We start from the raw sequence: 19,991 nt of genomic DNA, 5'->3' as shown, positions 1-19,991 counted from the left end.
ATTTGAAAATCGTGAAATTAAATCACTGCGAAAAGATCTAGAAAGAACTACACGCGAAATAAAATATCCGCGAAAATAAATTATTTTTCAGTACTTGAAATTAGATATACTGTTCCAATGTGAATACTAAGTGTATTGAAAAAAGTAAAATCACAAAAATACTGAACTTAAAGGAAAATCAATTCGGAAAGTCCATAATCACATGGCAAAATCAAATAACAAAACGTATCAAAAACGAATGGACAAGAACTGTCAGATTCCTGACTTGGTACAGGCATTTTCAAATGTAGAAAATGGTGGATTAAACCTGGTTCTATAGCGCTAACCCTCTCACTTTAATGACAGTCTCATCAAATTCTGTTATATTTATTTTGATGCGTTAAATAAACAGACACAATAAATAAAATAGTCAAAATATGGGTACACCAGTCATCATCGTATAACAATTTTAAAAGGAACAATTTAACAGAACACAAAAACATCTACTATCTGTTGTCTAAATTGTATATGGAATATAAAATGTATTTGATATATGTATATATGGGTCTTACCTCGAGTGGTTTTCCTTTTCTTGGTTACATAAAGATCCCATGCTCTGGTGCAAACAAGTCACGTGTGAAAAGTGCTCGGTGTAGCTAAGTGATAATTGCAAAAGTGAAAAAGTTCAAGGCAAATCGAAAGTGTTGACTGGAAAAGGACTTGCTTGTTTATTGTTAGGGAGGTTGGGATTTTAAATCTTTTATTTCATTTTAGACATAGCTATATTTTTAAAGAAAAAAATGAATGACAATTCATAAACACAGATTTCTAGTTGGGATATATTCTTACATTGTAACCCATATTTAGTAATAGAATATGTTGATGACTGTTTTAAATGTGTATATACATATTGATATTCTGAAATGGTGCAAAAAAAACCTTTATTAGAAAGTTTTAAAAGTTTTCATTCAGGTCGATGAATATTTTAGAAACATTTCGATATAATGCGCATTATCGAGTACAAATCATCGATTTATTAGGGGAATTTACCATCTATTTGGTTTTTATCTTTAAACAATCTAAAGAGATATACACTTTATAAAAAGTGAATTCAGATATAAACAATTAAAGGTTCTTGGTATAGGCGGGAGTTTCAATACTTAGGGGGAAAAGAAAAGATTTGGTGTATAAATTCAAAAAACTAAATCCGTACTCACTTAAGAAAAAAAAAGAAAAAAAACATTTATCTCTTATATTTATCAGAAGGCAATGTTAAGGTGGTACCAAAATTATTAATATTTCCTTAACAATAGAACAAGATTGATTAAAACGCTCAGCTAATATCTAGAGTTAACTCCCCGTAAAGTTCTTCCAGTCAACACTAATAGTGCACTTTCAACATGCAAAAGTGAATAACTGCAATGATCTAATCTACTTCGTGCAAGTAGAAAAACGGGTACTGCAGACGAATATATATAAGTGCTGCAATCTCCCTTTGTGTCAAATAATACCAAACAAATATAAAATTCTTCATCTAAATATATAAAGAAGTGTATAGTTTTATATTACGAGCTTGTTTTATGTGTTACAACACATTGTATCAAGCTAAATTGAAAGGGATTCAGCAAAATCAATAATGTACAATAGTCTATAATCTATTATATGTAACAAAATATTGTATCAAGCTCGATTGAAAGGGGTTCCACAAAATCCATTATGGACAATTCTCCATTAGGAAGACTTTTTCTGTGAGTATATGATAAATCTAAAAGCATTGACTTTTATCAAAATTAACTTAATGCATCTTTTTAACGCGGTGTTAATAAATTATATGTAAAAGGGGTTCAGAAATAATCTCAGCTTTATGAACAATATTCGAAATCTTATACATGTTCGTTCCCTTTCTTATCTTTTTCATTCCATTTACACCTACACACAAACACACACATACACACAAACACACACTCATCTAGCGAATCATTGGTAGTTTTTTGTTGTAACACATCCACACGCAAGTCAACAATAACAAATTTTGAGCTAACATATAAAGGACAAGAATATTTAAGGTTCTAAGTTGATAAATAAAACTTATTGTTCTATTCATGAATGAGTTTCAAGACACATACTCAGTAATTGTTTTACTCAAGAATAGTAATTCTTAACATAAGTTTTGCTTAGAACCTTTATTTGAGGCTACGAGACTTTACGAGACTTACAAGAAAACACACACGTGACAACACTTTTGTATGAACGACACAAAGAAAGACAAAGGGAACATGCATACATAAATAGCGCATGCGTGCTTGTGTAATATGATATATCTTTGATTCATGGTTGTCCACCCTTGATATATTATTTTTTTCATTTGTATTCATTACAAAAAGATTACATAAATTCTCCTGAACCACTGTTCACATCAGTTTAACATTCGTCACTACTCGGCTGATTCCGTGCCTCTTGGAGAGACGCGGAGTCACCCGAGATTTGCCGATTGACCATTTTAAATATCATTGCAAACGTCTTTAAATACTTTTATACAAAATATTGATTCAAAAATCGCTTTTTTAAATGCCAAAATAACCATTATTACATCTGTGTTGGGGGGTTAAAAATCAGACGAGGAGCGAACTTTATTTTGTGATCCAGAAGAAGATATATAATACATGTAACTCAACGGTTTTTTGCAGAATAGATAACATGAAGCAGTAAAAGAATCTTCAAATATCACAAAGGCTGTATATAGGTCTTTCGAGAAACTCACTTCCCAAATCTTTTTCAAAATTTCAATAAAAACAGAATTATTTCCCTTGTTGGGATTTCTACGTGTGAAATAAATGAAGAGGGTGAATGATTACAATTAAAATAGAAAACAAATGTGCTACTTTAATTTAATAATATTTCCAGATTGATAGTTTAATTTTAAGAACGTTGAAAACCAAAAGTCTATTAATAATTTGTATAAAAGTATCAATATAAAACTGATACAACAACGCTAATCTTACACTTCAGGGTGTAATTATCGCGATGTAGTTCTTTTTACCTACAGCAGTAAAAAAAAAAAACATTTTTAAAATTATAATTTGAAATTTTTGGTAATTTAACACCGATTTTAAGCATTAAGGCTATTTCGTGGCGGCCAGGGTTCTTTTTGGTGGAGGAAGCCGGAGTGCCTGGAGAAAACCACCGACCTCCGATAGGAAAACTAACAATCCTTGTCAATTAAGATTGGAGTCGAGTGCGGGGTTCGAACTAACAACCTCAGTTGACTGTCTAGTGATTACAGTAGTAACTACTTAGACCGCTGGGTCACCAAGGCCCCCTCATATTTGAAACATTAATGATTCCGGAATTGAGTTTCTGTTACAGGCCAATGTATATTATTGAAGAGTGAAGTTTTAGGTTTGTCTTATAATAAATTTGACATTCTCGAAGACGGATGGAACAACCATAAACTCATTAACACGTAAAACACATAACATGCACACATACTTACTTTGCAATCTAGATCCTGAAATTACAGGAAAACAATAATACATATTAATTGAATTTGACGTACAAATTTACTTAATACATATGATTTGTTTAAACATGGTCTTATTTTCAATTCTACCGTTTCTTTCATTTTGTTAACAATCTTTTATTTTATTAACACTCTTTTATTTTGTTAAAATTCTTTTATTTTGCCAAAAAATCTTTATTCTTCAATATCTGAATATAAATCTGTTAAAACCGTACTGCTCCTATAGCTATTTTCCATTTCTAAATAGTGTTATCTAAAACAAAATACCAAACCTCTCAAATTGTAGGGTAAAAAAACGCAGAAAGCATTATTTAATTAACAGATCCGAACACGTCATAAAGATATCTGCAAAAGTTCTTTCCTTCATGAATTCTAAATGTAAAAATAGGTTTAAAAAATAATTACACTGCGCAAAATCAATATAATTACCTGTTGGAAAACCTAAAGGAACAAAATTTTCCGGGACAATGTTTCCCTCGAGAACGGGTTTTAAGTCCAATTTACTTACTGAAAGTAAACAAGTGAAATAAATTTTGTTATTTTAAAAAAAAGCATTGATTGATTCCAATATTTAACATATCTAAAACATTCGGATAGCTTAAATTTACCAAAAAGGCAACATTGTTATATATAGGTTAGTTGAGTCAGTAAAATGTATCTGGACCATAATCCAAATGGCGAACTTATAGTTTTAGTTAAAATTATATGGTAAATGTTAAACTTTATAGAATAGAAAGAGCTGGTCCTTTAATAATGGTCACGGTTAATAGTCCGAATATAGTATGCAACAATAAAGCTATTTGATAAAAAAAAAAAGTCTGAGTAAACAGTTTATAAGTGAAAACTAAAGAAAAATAAATATAACAAATTAACATAATTTCTTGTTTTATCAATTCAATCTTCTTAAATTTACCTCAAAATTCCAAGATAACAAAATGCAAACAGATTAATTCCAAAAATACAGCCGTAATGTTAAAACAAATGATGATATGATTATGATAGGATGATGATATGAAAGTCTGTTACAATCAAAAAAAACATGTAGCTGTTGAATATTTCTACCTTTGCTGCTTATTCCGCTGTGCTGCCGCGCCATAAAACTGTCATTACAAAGATGCCGATACATGGATATGTTTCTGAGAATTTACAAAAGTAAGTATGCAACTTATCCTTTCTTTTTTAAAGTTAAACCCTTCATTTAAGTATTCGGGGCACTGTATACAAACCTAATTTTATTTAAACTCTAAAAGATACCATATAAAGTTCATTCTCTGATTGATGATGATTACAAGTAACTTGTACTCCTGACTTGTCTTTCTTATGGTAAGGTCGGACAAGTATATATTGTCCATAATTTAACAAACTATGTTCTACGCGAAGCATAAAACATTTGTCGATCAACAATTGACAATGAATTTCTTTCATAACACCCTGTGAGCAATTAACGAAAATAAAAAATGCGCAAAATCACCAATAATCAGAAAGTGAACTTTCAGTGGTATTTTCAGTTAAATTGTATGTTTCATCATACATATTTCTCTAATCTAAACATACAAGATGGAATCCGCTCTTGCAATCTCGTTGTCAAAGCTGGAAGTTGAGCTACGTCATTTAATATGTAACTGAATTCCTGATTGGAAGCGACAGAAACAACCTCGTTCGGATTGTCGAGGCCGATTCCAATTGTAAAAATAGTAGCTCCTGCGTCTTTCAATTCGTTACTCGCTTCAGCTATGCCATCAACGTTTATATTGGAATTCGAATCAGTAATAAGTACAACTCCATTTGGAATGTCTTGTCTATCGCCCGCTGAATCTGCTAGCATCTGATCCCTGACAATATTTATTCCTGACGCAAGATTTGCTCGGCTAGATTTAAAATTAAATGGAATTTTTTCAATGGCTTCTACAACCTCCTTCTTTGTGCTATATGCTTTTAGGTTAAATATTACTACGCCAGATTCACGATATAGTGCGGCTCCAACACGTACTAATCCGGAATCGATATCTGCCCTTTCAATGAGGGACGTCATAAAGTTCAATACTTTCTGAAATTCTGCTTGGTACATATCATTGGAAAAATGAAGAAGGAAAACCAAATCTTGTTCGTCACTATCTGCAAATACATGTATTGATAAGTTAACAAATATAACCAAAAAATCATTTACAAAATATGTTTCATATATCATGTATTATGAAAATCACATCAGATCCTCATAAATATACAAAAAGTAGATATAGGAAGATGTGGTGTGAGTGTCAATGAGACAACATCCAGATAACAATTTATAAAAGTAAATCATTATATGTCAAGGTACGGTTTTCAACACGGAGCCTTGGCTCACACCGAACAACAAGCTATAAAGGGCCCCAAAAAGATGTATTTCAATAAATATAGAAGGAACAGTTTTGTATATTAGCAATTAAGAAACTATCTACAAACATGTCTAGCTAAGTATATAAGTTACATTCAGGAAGTCCTACAATATAGCAAAACAATGGAGATAATTTCAGTTTTAGTTTGAAAAAATGATAAAAATCCAAAAGGATTTTAAATATGTATAGTTTCCCTGATATATAAGATGTACTAAATAATTTTAAGTACAGTCCAGGGCAAGAAGTTTAAATCGTCCAATGGCTAAACTTGCATTACTTCATTATGACATACATTTATCTATCTGCGTTTCTTTGGGCGATATATCATCCCTCTGCAAATAGTCAAAGATAGACATGCGGTCTATCTTCGCTAGAAAATAAGTCAAATAGTATCATTTCTTAGTTTCTGTCGCTGAAAAGCAGTGTCTTCGCTAACATCATTTCATAGTACTTGTGGACACGTGACCGAGCTTCTCAAGAGGGAGGAGTCAAATGTTCACTATCTGTTGTATTTCATAGGCTGGTAATATGCCGATCATCGTTATCAGGGATGCCAAGAGTTGTGGTTTTTTAATACAGTGAAACCAGGCTAAACCGAATCTTGCATAAACTGAAACCCGGTATCAACCAAACATGTTCTAAAACACCGTCATTTTCAATTGTATGCGTTGTGAACCTGATAAAACCGAACATTGGCTCAAACCGAACTAAATCTTTATCTCGAAGAGGTTCGGTTTAAACAGTTTTCACAGTATATCGTTGCAGAAATTAACTTAATACTCATCAACAGCATTTATAAAGCTATGACATATGAAATAAGTATAATGTACATGATTATATAATAAACTTGTGTTTTCAGTATAAAACGTAAACAGTTATGTTTTAGATATACTCTCTTTGTGATGACATCGTCAACAATTCAATTATGTTGAAAGAGTGTTTTCATATGAAAGGAAGCTGTAATAGAGACGGCTTTTTATAACAAAAAAATGTATTTTATTGACATTTACAATTATTATAGAAATCATGCAGATTAAAGTTTTTTTTTAAATACACAAATATAATTTAAGCTGAAAAAAAATGTATAATTTTAGTAAAACCGCAAATAAATCGGGTTGATTATGTCAATCTGAAAACAAAGATATCTGTTTAGTAATTGTGAAGTTAAATAAAACAAAAATCCGTTTAATATGTGACTTGTTAAGTTTATCCGTTTATATAAAGTGATGTTACATGTGAAATATCCGTTTAGTATTGTGAAGTTATATACAATATATTACAATGTAGTAATAGTATTGGTGAAGCAGTACATGAAAAGACAATACATAGTGAAGACAACTATTGAAAACTGATTCCAAGATGTTAAGGATGTACTTAGGTGAGGTTAGGTGAAAATTAATAAATTAAGAAGTTAAAATTTATTCTATAAGCTGGTAGAGCATCAATTAAGGATAAAAATAAGCTAAAAATATTGATAGGTCATGGACCTTCTTTTCGAGATATTTGAGATTTAAAATATGGCGGGAAAAGGCTGACTCTGACTTTGCATTGATATTATTAGTTCTCAAAACAAAAGAAAGAAAATTAAGAATCTTCTAAAATTTTGGTAAATGACCTTTCATGAGCTTCTAAGTCTTATATGAAAAAATAAATGGGTGTTATGGAGCAAAATATTTTACATTGTATTGTAAGGAAAACACCGAACATTTGACACAAATTCCAAAACCTCACCTAAGTACATCCTTAATAGAAATTTATATAAATGAATATACTAATACAATTGAAAAACACCAAAAGTATACAAAAAACTTAATTATGCAATTGGCCCAATGCACGAATAAGATAATTTCCTTATTTTTAAATGACTTTATAGCTATTTGTTATATCATTTGGGAAATGGCTGGCGATACCCATCGGTAATACAGTTCAACAGCAGAGCAAAAAATAATAAAATAAAACGACCTTAAGTATTATCAAATCCGGACAAGAGATAAGAACTTTGCTTGAGGCCAATATTACCCTTAATTAAAAACAATGCTACTGGTCTAAAGAGATTACTACATTTTTTTTTCAAAAACAAAAATACTTTCAATTTTTCTGTAAACCAATAGACAATCAAAATCATTAAATGGGGTCTGACAGTTTTTGTTTTGACACTCTATAATTATGATTCTTTTCATGATTGTCTTACAAATGTTCGCTGTCAATGGAGATTTTGAACCGAAGATTCTTAATGATGAGGTTAATATTATCTCTTCAAAGGTAATAAGCATACAATCAAGATTTTGTTGAGATTCAGTGATATCTATGTCATAGCCATTCCCGTTCTCTTTACATCGCTTATGACATAAAAGAATGCACTGGAGTTTTGACTGCCCATTTAAACTCGAAGGGTAACGTATTTTATAATAAAAATGGCCAAGACCGTTATAAGTTTAAAATTAAAAAAATATAATTGTTTTGTTAGTCTTAATTACGTAATACAGTGAGTGATGAATAAAAGAAACACTAAACGTGGAACTAAATTACACACGAATGAGTATAATAGCAAAGAAACGTTAATTGACGTGATTATGACGTAAAATATACACCTCAAAATACTGACGTCATACCTTCCACAGGTGTTAAAAAGGCAGCAGATGACACTGAAATAAAACAGGCGTTTACACTTTACTGGATTTTCTTACAATATTCAACGCAGTAACAGTTAATGAATATTGGAATTTATGATTCAAAGAATTTAATTTATTAAGAGTTTTTAAATATTATTGTTTCTCTTTCAATTCAATGGATATATAGAAAACATTACGAAAGAATAATACAAGTTTATAAAATTATCTTTTTTTTTTCTAAATGAAGTGAAAAATTCGGAAACCTTTCAATTTTTGCCCATTATCAATGAAAAATGTTGTTTTACATTAGTTTTTACACACTGTCATGAGAATTTTGGTAATAATATAGATATTGAAAAACAACCGACTCACAGCGACAGATGCGGCTTAAAACTTTATTATTATTCACAGGAAGATCTTCCATTTTGTTTAACTTGAGAGAATATTTATCAGCTGGCTTGTTGGCAATGTCGTCCAAATAACTTGAATCGAATTCTCCAATTGCAACAACTACTATATTAACTTCAAACTGATGAAGCGCGTCAGCCTCTTGTTTTGTTCGATGTACATTTCTATTTGGCTTCCCCGTGGTAAGAAGTATGACAATGTCAGGAGCGTCTGTTCTGTCTCCATACGCTTCAAAGAATACCCTGCGTCTAAGAATGTCAAATGCATCTGCTGTGTTTCTGTCACCAGGGTAAAAGAATGCATTGCGAATACCTTGCTGAATATCAGCCATGGTTTTATATTTGTTTAGTAAGAACTGCACATTTGCGCCTGTGCTAAAAGTAACCATAGCAATACGAACCGCTCCTGAGTCGATGTCAACATATTGAACTAGGTCTAACAAGAAAGTTTGCATTTCTAAATAATCTCTAGAACTATTAACTGATGTATCTAAAAGGAAGACTAAATCCATGGGTTTAGAATCGCATCCTACAATAAAATCATGCAAAATCAAACATGCAGGAAAATTACAGTATATAAGTAATAAATTTAAACTCAGTACTTTGTTACGTATAAACTATTTGACTTATTTTGTCAAGCAATGATAGATTAATTGTGCCACCACTTGAGCCGTAATCCTGCAGAAAGACTGTTATTCAACTCAGTTATTGTTTGTCTGTTTGCCATTTTCGAAACAAAGAAAAATTGAATGCGATATATTCATTCCGAATTTTCAGTTTAAAAACTGTAAAATGTAGTTAAATGTCTTGGCATTTCCTTCAAACCTAGTTGACCCAAGACAACAAACCCCACCACTGGCCGACTAGGGAATACACATATGATTACTTTTGTCTTCTCAGCATTAAAACCATGACAACAAATGGGTGTCTTTGCAGGATGAAGAAGTACACAGCCAGGTTTTGTAAGGATGGGAACATTAATTCGATGCAAACCCCTTGCAACAACTCTTTGATGAATCCGTAGGTGGCCAGTTGCAACGCAAAATATACAATATCCAATATACCATTATTTTCCAGTGACAGTGCAAATTTGTAATTGACCTCTATTACAAGACCTACATATTATATTGATTGTCAATTTGTTTTCGTCCTGAACATGACTTATGTCATAAATATAAGATCAATACTATCTATATTGCTTTTCATCATAACATATTTATAAAACATCGATTCTATAAATACATTGTAAATATAATCTCCTCTGGATATCGCTGAAATTTTGACATATACTATGTGTTCTCCTGTCAGTATAACTTGATGAAAGACAATATATAAATTAGTTTATAATGTAGATCAAATAAATGTATAAGAGCTTTTGGTAGCCAGACCACAGAAGAAGAAATTTTGTCCAGCTATTTGCGGTGTGCTTGATATAGACATTGTTTATGGCAAAGCAATGAATCAAATCAAAGAGAGAGGAGAGTTATTAATAGTAAAAGCTTGTCATTTAATGATATCTAATTTGACAAGGGTATTCTCTGCTTGCTTCAAAAATAGGTTACTATAATGAAAAAAAGCTGGATCATGTTCTTCCGTTGCACTAAAAGAAAATCTTTACAAATCATAACTTGAGATGTTCGAGATATATATATAACGACGCTTATTCATTAAAACGCTAGATGTTTTTCTCCGCAATATCATTTATAAGTGTTGATCAACCAGAAACAGATGAAAGCCCATATGGCTAATGACTGCCATGTCATATCGGGCCTTTTATAGCTGACTATGCGGTATGGGCTTTGTTCATTGTTGAAGGCCGTACGATGACCTATAGTTGTTAAAGTTTTATCATTTTGGTCTCTTGGGGACAGTTGTCTCATTGGCAATCATACCACATCTTCTTTTTTATATTGAGGGGACACTTGGAAAAATCCAAAACTTCGAATCTAATCTAGCTGCATGTAAATCGTTTAATTTCTGGGTGATAATAAAAACCGTTTATACCTGTATTATGTTTCCTGGATAAAATAACAGAACAGGAATGATTCAGGAATGAAGTTGATCCTGATGTTATAATAGTTATCAAAGGTACCAGGGTTATAATTTAGTACGCCAGACGCGCGTTTCTTCTACATTAGACTCATCAGTGACGCTCATATCAAAATATTTATAAAGCCAAAAAGTACAAAGTTGAAGAGCATTGAGGATCCAAAATTCCAAAAAGTTGTGCCAAATACGGCTTAGGTAATCTATGCCTGGGATAAGAAAATCCTTAGTTTTTCGAAATAAAATAGCTTCAAACTTTATGGGATGTTTTCCTTAATTTTTTTAAGAGAGCGTTTTACTTCCTGTTTTCATTGCCTGAAAATTTTACGTGGTGACAATCAAAAGAAAAAACAGACACAGTCACAGAATGGTTTGTATTCTATTGAAATTAAACCACTTATAGATACTCCTTGTGTATAAAAATGAAATACCTTTATATCTGATGTAATGTTAAGTGGTTAAATTACATAATAGGAATGACGTCGATCCTGATGTTATAATGGCTTCAAAATGTATGGACTGTTTACCCTATGGCTTTCAAAAAAACTGATAGAAAATATCATGCTTCCTGTATTTATTGCCTGCAAATTTGAAATTTGACGTGGTGCCAATTAAAAAAAAACCACAGACACAGCCGCATCATTTTCGTATTGAATTTAAAGCACTAAACATACCCCTTGCATGTTCCTTGTAGGATTGAATATACAATATCACTAATAACTAATGAAAAATATAAAAAAGAAGATGTGGTATGATTGTCAATGAGACAACTGTCCACTAGAGACCAAAATAACACAGACATTAACAACTATAGGTCACCGTACGGCCTTCAACAATGAGCAAAGCCCATACCGCATAGTCAGCTATAAAAGGCCCCGATATGACAATGTAAAACAATTCAAACGAGAAAACTAACGGCCTTATTTATATAAGAAAATGTTTTAATACCTTACAATTACTTACCTCATACTGTAATAAACCCCATATTTTGAAGATGCTGAAAGTTTTTAACGACCTTGACTGGCTATGTAATATATAGAAGTTTTTAAGGACACCATATATCAAATATATATAATCACCCCGTTTAATCTTTTAACAAATCCTATCCCTTTAAATCTATAGGGAATGAAATAATTTTTTAAATAATCTTATAAGTACTTACCTAATATTAATGGGCGATCAACATTTGTTTCATCAACTGGAGGAGGGAGTTCACCTGTGATAAAGACAAACGTTGATGATTGCTTGGTTAAAGTCAATAGTGGGACATAAAATAAAATAAACGTTATCAATTTTACTGCACGAGAAACACATTACGACAATGCCTTTTCATTTAAACTTGTGTCCAAAATCTTTGAAAAACCTAATATAAAAGGTGATAATCTCAAGCATTTCAAACTATTGCAAACACCATCATGACTACTTTTTTTCTGATTACATTTATATATTTTTATTGAAGCAAGGACTGAAGGCACCTCTTAAACACTAAAGTTCACTCCTGTTAATTTCTTTTTTTTTTTCCTTATTTTGTTTTATTTTGGTTAATTTCACGATTTGCTTTATCTCAAGTTTCCTTGGTGTGTTTTTTTTTCTGTTTGTCTTTTTGTTTTGTCTATCTATCACGGTGCTGTTGGTAATGAATTCCCTTGGTGGTAACTTTTCAATCTTTTCACTACACTATGGTTAGTACTACGACATTGATGATAACTACTGCCCTTGTTTAATCATTATCTTAGGGAAACATTTTTGAAATATGATACAATAAAGTATCCGTTTACCCAATTCCGGTCTTGAAATGTACATTTTGATAGTTCACCTGTAAAATCTGTAATACTGCTAAGTTTAACTTATAACATTTTTAGTCTTTAATGCAACAGCAGTTTACCAATGTTCAAAGCTCGTGAAATCTTGACTTTCATAAAAAGTTCTATTTTTTTTTTTTTAGATTTAAGACTTTTTTCTTATTTCAACAGTGATCCCATTGTTATATGCAGTCAATTAAAATATTTGTAATTAAAAGCAGTCGAAGAATCTAAACTGTATAAAACATACGACAGTGAAATTAATCAATATTAATGTCGTATTGTTTAATTTTTAAAATATCGCTGCAGAACGCAGCTTAATATAAGAATATGAGAATTAAGAACACCTTTGCTGAAGATAGACCTATTTACAAATATATGAACATTAGTTATCAAAAGTACCAGGATTATAATTTAATACGCCAGACGCGCGTTTCGTCTACATAAGACTCACCAGTGACGCTCAGATCAAAATAGTTGTAAAGCCAAACAAGGACAAATTTGAAGAGCATTGAGGACCCGAAATTTCAAAAAGTTGTGCCAAATACGGCTAAGGTAATCTATTCCTGGGATAAGAAAATCCTTAGTTTTTCGAAAAATTCAAGGTTTCAAATTCAATACCGACTCAAAAGTAATTGATTATGGACGTTTTGGATTTTCCATTAAGTTCGGTATGTCTGTTATTTTTTACGTTTCTTTAAAAGTAGAAGTGCATAAAAACTAACAACATCACAAGTTATAAAATAACGGAACGAGTGAGAAACCACTATCACATACTTGACTTGCGACAGAGACTTCCCGACGAAAATGGATGGTAAATTTCTTTTGAAGCTAGCTAAATTTCCACTTGAAAAAAATATAGGAGCAAAAAACGATAAAGGACGAAAAATGAAAGCAACAGTGGTATATTGCTGATAATGTTAATAGTCATAAATCGGTTAAAAAAACATAAATCCGGGTTAGACCGATAAAAACACATCATCTACAAGAGTAAATTCAAGAAACAACAGAAACACTGAACTGCAACAAAACCAAACGCAAACATACGTATTGCCAAAACTTTAGGCGCCTTCGGTTTTTTTTCTTTGTTTGTGATCTGGGACCATATGTTTTAGCTTATGGTAATATATGATGTAAATAAAAGAGGGACGAAAGATACCAAAGGGACAGTCAAACTCATAAATCGAAAATAAACTGACAGCGCCATGGCTAAATATGAAAAAGACAAACAGACAAACAATAGTACACATGACACAACATAGGGGTGATCTCAGGTGCTCCGGAAGGTTAGCAGATCCTGCTCCACATGTGGCACCCATCGTGTTGCTTATAGAGATAGCAAATCCGGTAAATAGTCTAATTCGGTAGGTCACATTCATAGTTAGAATCTCACATGGGAGCATGGTCTGCTTACTCGTAGTATCATAAGAGATACTCTGGGTATTTGGTGAGGTTTGCGTTTCTTTGTTTTTTATGTTTTCTATGTTATGTTTTGGAGACTGTTGATTGTCTTGTCGATGTTTTTCGTTTTTTTTTTCTTGGCATTGTCAGTTTGTGTTAGAATTATAAGCTTGAATATCCCTTGCGTATATTTCTCCTCTTGTTTTAACCAGAAAAATTATGAAAATAAAATTGTTCATAAATTCAGTGAAAGAGTTTCATCGTTTCTACCAATGCTCTTATACTGTCGTAGTGAATTGTTGACCAGACTTTGGATTTTTGCAGCAGTGGATGTATTACGTAGTTGTAGTTGTATCTGTACTGTCGTGTATATGTTTAATGTCTTTGGAAGAAAACAGACGCATAGGTGCTGCAACTACTTGATCTACATTTTAAATTATTGATAGGCGAAACATAAAGAAAAGAGGTTTTGTGTTAGAAAGAAATGTTTCAACATATAAAACTTGCAGAAAAATTGTAATGATATTTGGATTATAAAATATGATTTAATCATGTTATAAGATAAGAAAGTAGTGTTATTTGATATATAACAATAAACTGAAACAATTATTTCACTCAAAACTGAAACACCAATCAATGTGTATGGACAGTATACTTGCAACGTTTTTCCACATTGAAAAAAATAATCCCAGATCATGCAATTGACAGACGATTAAGCCATGCAGACGTACCGTCACAACGAGCAGCTGGGAACATCCGGGTCTTCAATTCATATGGGTCATTCCAATCATCTGCTGTATGCCTGAATATATCGAGAGGTTGTGACGCAATCTGGTCGAGTTCACTTGTATCTTGTAATCCAACTCCAACGGCATATATTTTTATGCCATTTTGGCGGGAAATTTCTGCTTCTCGCACAGTACGATCCGCATTGATATCTGAATACCCGTCAGTTATCAAGATAATAACGTTTTGCGCATCTGGTCTGTCTGCTCTTGTGCTAAATACTTTACTTCTTGCCGCTGATAAAGCGTCAGCAGTATTTGAGCCGCCACCACTATATTCAACGCTATATATAGCATCAATGACGCCAACCTTTGTATCATATTCATTTAGCTCAAATCGTATTTCTGACGAAGTACCAAACGTCATAAAGCCGACGTGAACATTTCCTGAATCGATATCTATATCGTCTACTATTGTCTCAGCAAGACCAAGCACAAGTTCAAAGTTTTCCTCTCCTAATGTACTTGAGGAATCTACTATAATTACTAAATCCATCCGCTCGTCCAAACAAACTGAAATAGGACACGTGAGAGTTTTTTGAAACTGCTAAATAGCTGTTTAATCCTACGTCATCATCTATGGCTATCTCATGCATATGTATGAAGAAGCTCCTCTCATAATTCTTCTATTGAAACCGCGTGCATGTCAGATGACAAAAAAGCGAAGTCGGATATAGAAAACATGCAGAGAGCAAACTTCCAAGCAAGGACCGAAGTTCGTTAAATGTAGGACTTCTGAAAAGTTCGGAGAACGACGATCTTGCTTCGGAAGTTGGCAAAGAGCAGGTACAAAGTCTTAAGGAACTGTCGTTGTTCTGGTTCCACGTAAGTTTCTTTGATACATATTTTCTGTGTCCTAAGCAGTGTAATGTTCCATGAAACATTTGCAACTTTGTGTATCTTTTGAAAGTTTTATATATATAACCGACTAAAACTCTTTTTTACACCACTGAAGCATCTCGTAATTAATGCAAAAATGATTTTGAAAATGAGTTATGAATAGACAAGCAAATATTAAAATTAACCACTCGGCACACAACTGCGTAATAGCTGATATTCGCTGGCAAATCACGACTCCTTAAGGCAATGTTGTATACAAAGAAGGTAAAAGCGGAAAGCAAAAGGGCGACTAGGGTAGCAAGCAGCAAAAGGTAGAAATAACAACGCTAGCTGTAACCAGCAATGATAGCGCTTTTAAAATGCAATGTGTGCTAGAGTCAAGAGGTTGTCAGCTGAATTCGAACTCTTATCCGTACTAACATTTTATGTGTGATATATACGAGGCGAACACATTTCCGATTCTATTATTAACTTTATGAACCAAATACTATATCGGTTAAAGGTTTGAATGAACTGCCGTTATAAAGAATATGAAAATTTGGAAACTGTATTTGTTATACAAATGATACAAATTAACCATTATTTATGAAAATGAATGGGAACAGAGATTATAACTTGAATAAAAATACAGAACAGAATAAGAGTCCGAACTGTGCAGCAAAAAATATCTAAACGGCTGTAGCTGCTCAAAATAAAAGTGCATGAATAGAATAACAACAATAAAATGTGCAAAAGATAACATTTGTTTTATATCAGCAAAAGTCACAATTAGTACAATTTTTGCAGTACGTTTACATATTTTCGCATTTCAACAAAGTAGTCTTCAGTTAAATTTAATAGAGCTCTCTTGATTTCTGTTTCTATATTTAATTTGGAAATTTTAACAATATATTGGAACATAAAGACTATTTTTATATTCTAAAGATAGTGTAAAAATGGTGACATTATTATCAAACGAATAAATATCCATTATGTTAATTAAATTGATTAGATGTTCCTAAATATGATTTCACTAGATAAAAGATAAGAAAAATGCTTTATGATTATACTAATTCAGAAGGGTGATAACTCTTTAAATGATACCGCATTACGAAAATATGTTAAATTGACTTAGACTGGGTATATTTTCAGAAGACTCTTTATTTTTTTAAATGAAGTTCCGATTAACATTTGTACGTCAAATAATTATGATCACTTATACTATTGAAAATAAATCGTAGGTTGTAAACTTAAACCAAATAGAATCATATTCAAAACAGTGTAGCTGTGGCCATTGATTGACAACCTTAAATTATCCCATTGACTGAGGCAGATTAGGTGAACGTGTGTCTGTAACGACCACTGCTCACTACTTACTTATTATAGAATTTAAACTGTGGGGTCACCAAAGGTTCTTAACGCCTTTAATATTAAAATAGTTCGAAAAATTAATCAGTAATAACTTTATGTTTGATTTATATTATTGATATAAATCAAAACATCGTGTTATTCCTGATTAGTTTTTCTAATTTCTTTATTTAGGTGTTGAGAACCTTTTGTGACCCCACAGTTTAACTGCCTTTAACAAGTACATAGTGAGCAGCGGTTCTTACAGACAAACGTTCACATAATCTGCCCCAGTCAATGGGATAATTTAAGGTTGTCAATCAATGGCCACAGCTACACTGTTTTGAATATGATTCTAAACATAATATTAGATTCGCAATGATCGAATGCAGCATTTTAACCATTAATCAGAAACTTTAATTTCAGACACGAGAGAAGTCGACATTTTAAGAATAAAAAAGGGTTACACTTACCTCCCTGTGCAGAAATTTGGTCCCATATTGATAACACCAGTACCATGTACAATGACATGGCGTTCGTCGCCATCTTTCTGGAATAAAAAAGTATATACTTAAAACTAATGAAAATACAAGCTTATAATTTTGTACTACAGACGCACGTTTTGTCTACATAACGCTCACCGGTGATGCTCGGGTTGATACATTTGGAAGCATAAAAATATTAGCAATTAGCAAAGATATCTGAACGTTCACCACACGCACACAATTATTCCTATAACAGACTTCCGAAAACAGCAAATGGTCCAGATAAGCTGACATGGTATAGGAACAAAAGGGGTAAATCAAGTTTTATTAAAGGACAGATAACCTAACTTGGTATACTGTGGATTCATTAATATTCGTTGAATACAAATTTTCGTGGAATTCGTGGGAACAAGGGTACCACGAATTTAAGTGTTCAACGAATAACAAATTTTCTAAAGGAATGTAGGCAAAAAGCAAACCACAAAATTAAATATCCACGAATATGCAATATGCAAGTTTTCCTAAATCCACGAAAATTGGTAAGAGGGTTACACTTCTGAGATCAGTAAGTATTTAAATCAAGACCGTCGGAGAATATAACATAATAAACTGAATAAGTTAATTTAACAAATTCTACATGTATTCCTACTGTTGAAAGATGTAAAAACTATCTCGAGTCCTGTAGTACGAATGTATGGAGTGCTCTCGTTAACCATACCCGTAGCCAGGGGGTTCGGGGGGTTCGGGGGGTTCGGGGGGTTCGGACGACCCCCCCCCCTTTTTGAAATCAAATTGTGACTGCTGAAGTCATTGTTTTGTTCAAATTGTGACTGTTAAAGTCGATTTCATGAGTCCAACGAACCCCCCCCCCCCCCCTTGGAAATTCCTGGCTACGGGCCCTCGTTGACAGTCAATTTAAAATCATATTTGGAACAATCAATTTGTTTTTCTTTCTCTCAAGACCAGAGTTGGGGTAATTGTAATTGTAATCGTTAATCAGCTGTAATTGATTACAATTTTTCAAGTAATCATTGTAATCATTAATCAGCCAAAAATCTGATTACATGTAATTTAATTTAATCAATTACTTTTCAAAATACCCTGTAATCCTGATTACTTTATGACTACATTCTGATTACAATGAAAAAATCTTAAACTGTGTTTATGGTCAATAAAGGAAACTTTTTGTTATTCTTATTCAATTTATATTGAACATGTTAAGATAGTTTGGTTTCTTTTTTTTTTATAAAAACATGACAATTGGTTTGTATACTTCAGTAAAAAATAAACTGTTACAGTATTGAAAAGTCATCAATAGCTTAAGAAGAGTCATATAATACAATTATAGGTTTCTGGTCTTAGTAAAAGATATTGAACATATATTCACAATTTAAAGATGTACATATATATATATTTGATAATAACTGTTATATTCAAGTTATACTTTTCTTTAACCCTTTAATTATAATCTTTTGTTAATGTTGTGATTTTTGTCAACTTTGAATTGACAGGTAGGAAACCAATTAAGGTTTGTTTTTATTGCAATTACCAACTGAGTATAGCTGTAGGACAACATATATGGTAAAAGATAAATCAGACATGTGATAATTTATCCAATTAGCACAAAATTAATTAAAAGTTTGACAAATATCTTGTTTAAAATAAGCAAATTTTTGTATGTACTTGGACTGGACATGTAAAATGCAATGATTTTTAGCACTTGTATTTTGTTTACAATTTGATTAAACTGGTAACTTTATTTCATCCATATTTTATCTCCCATAAACTGCACCTTGAAACAAATATAAATTAAAGTCTATAATATGTCAGAAGACAAACAGCAACCGCTTTTTATAAAGCTATATTCAATTGAAGTCAAAATAATTCAGAGATTAATGATGATAATGTGCAATGGGTCATAACCAGTGACACAATGTTCATGTATGTATGAAGTGAACTTTTGAGGTTTATTAAATAGATGAAGTTTGAAGTTATCATTTTATAATATAGCAAACACAATACTTTCTAAAAAATGATATAGTTAAATATTAAACGTTTATTCATTCACATCATGCAAAATGGTTGTTTTTTTCAATTCATTGTAATCAGATGTAATCATGATTACTTTGCCAATGTAATCATTAATTTAATCAGACACTTTCAGAAATGATGTAATCATTAATTTAATTTAATCGTACAAATGACAAAGTAATTGTAATTTAATCAATTACATTGAAAGTAATCGGACCCATCTCTGCTCAAGACTTTCGGTGGGAATGTGACACACTCGCTTGTTTCTATTCATAAGTTTCATTGGTAGTTGAAATGGATGGCCACTCTTATTAAAGACGCCAGCAGAAGCAGATCAAATACTGTTTAATTTATTCTTACAGTTATGACAAAGTACTTGTTT

At 31.9% G+C, this 19,991-nt stretch overlaps 1 protein-coding gene across 1 annotated transcript in view; it reads right to left on the bottom strand.

Moving 5' to 3' along the window:
- LOC139503852 (uncharacterized) overlaps positions 1–19,991 on the bottom strand; it is a 155,001-nt gene that overhangs the window by 117,127 nt on the left and 17,883 nt on the right. Inside the window, exons 2-7 of the mRNA XM_071293807.1 lie at positions 17,567–17,643; positions 14,874–15,440; positions 12,102–12,155; positions 5,054–5,614; positions 3,929–4,006; positions 3,473–3,487 (exon numbers count right to left, since the gene is read on the bottom strand). Of these exons, the coding sequence (XP_071149908.1) occupies positions 3,473–3,487; positions 3,929–4,006; positions 5,054–5,614; positions 12,102–12,155; positions 14,874–15,440; positions 17,567–17,639 (1,348 nt within the window). The 5' untranslated portion in view covers positions 17,640–17,643. The remainder of the gene's footprint in view (positions 1–3,472; positions 3,488–3,928; positions 4,007–5,053; positions 5,615–12,101; positions 12,156–14,873; positions 15,441–17,566; positions 17,644–19,991) is intronic.

The sequence above is a fragment of the Mytilus edulis genome, chromosome 14 (assembly GCF_963676685.1).
Source record: "Mytilus edulis chromosome 14, xbMytEdul2.2, whole genome shotgun sequence".
In the NCBI taxonomy this organism is placed as follows: Eukaryota; Metazoa; Mollusca; class Bivalvia; order Mytilida; family Mytilidae; genus Mytilus; species Mytilus edulis.
The sequence above is the reverse complement of the archived record's forward strand: the minus strand, read 5'-3'. Positions and strand labels throughout refer to the sequence as shown.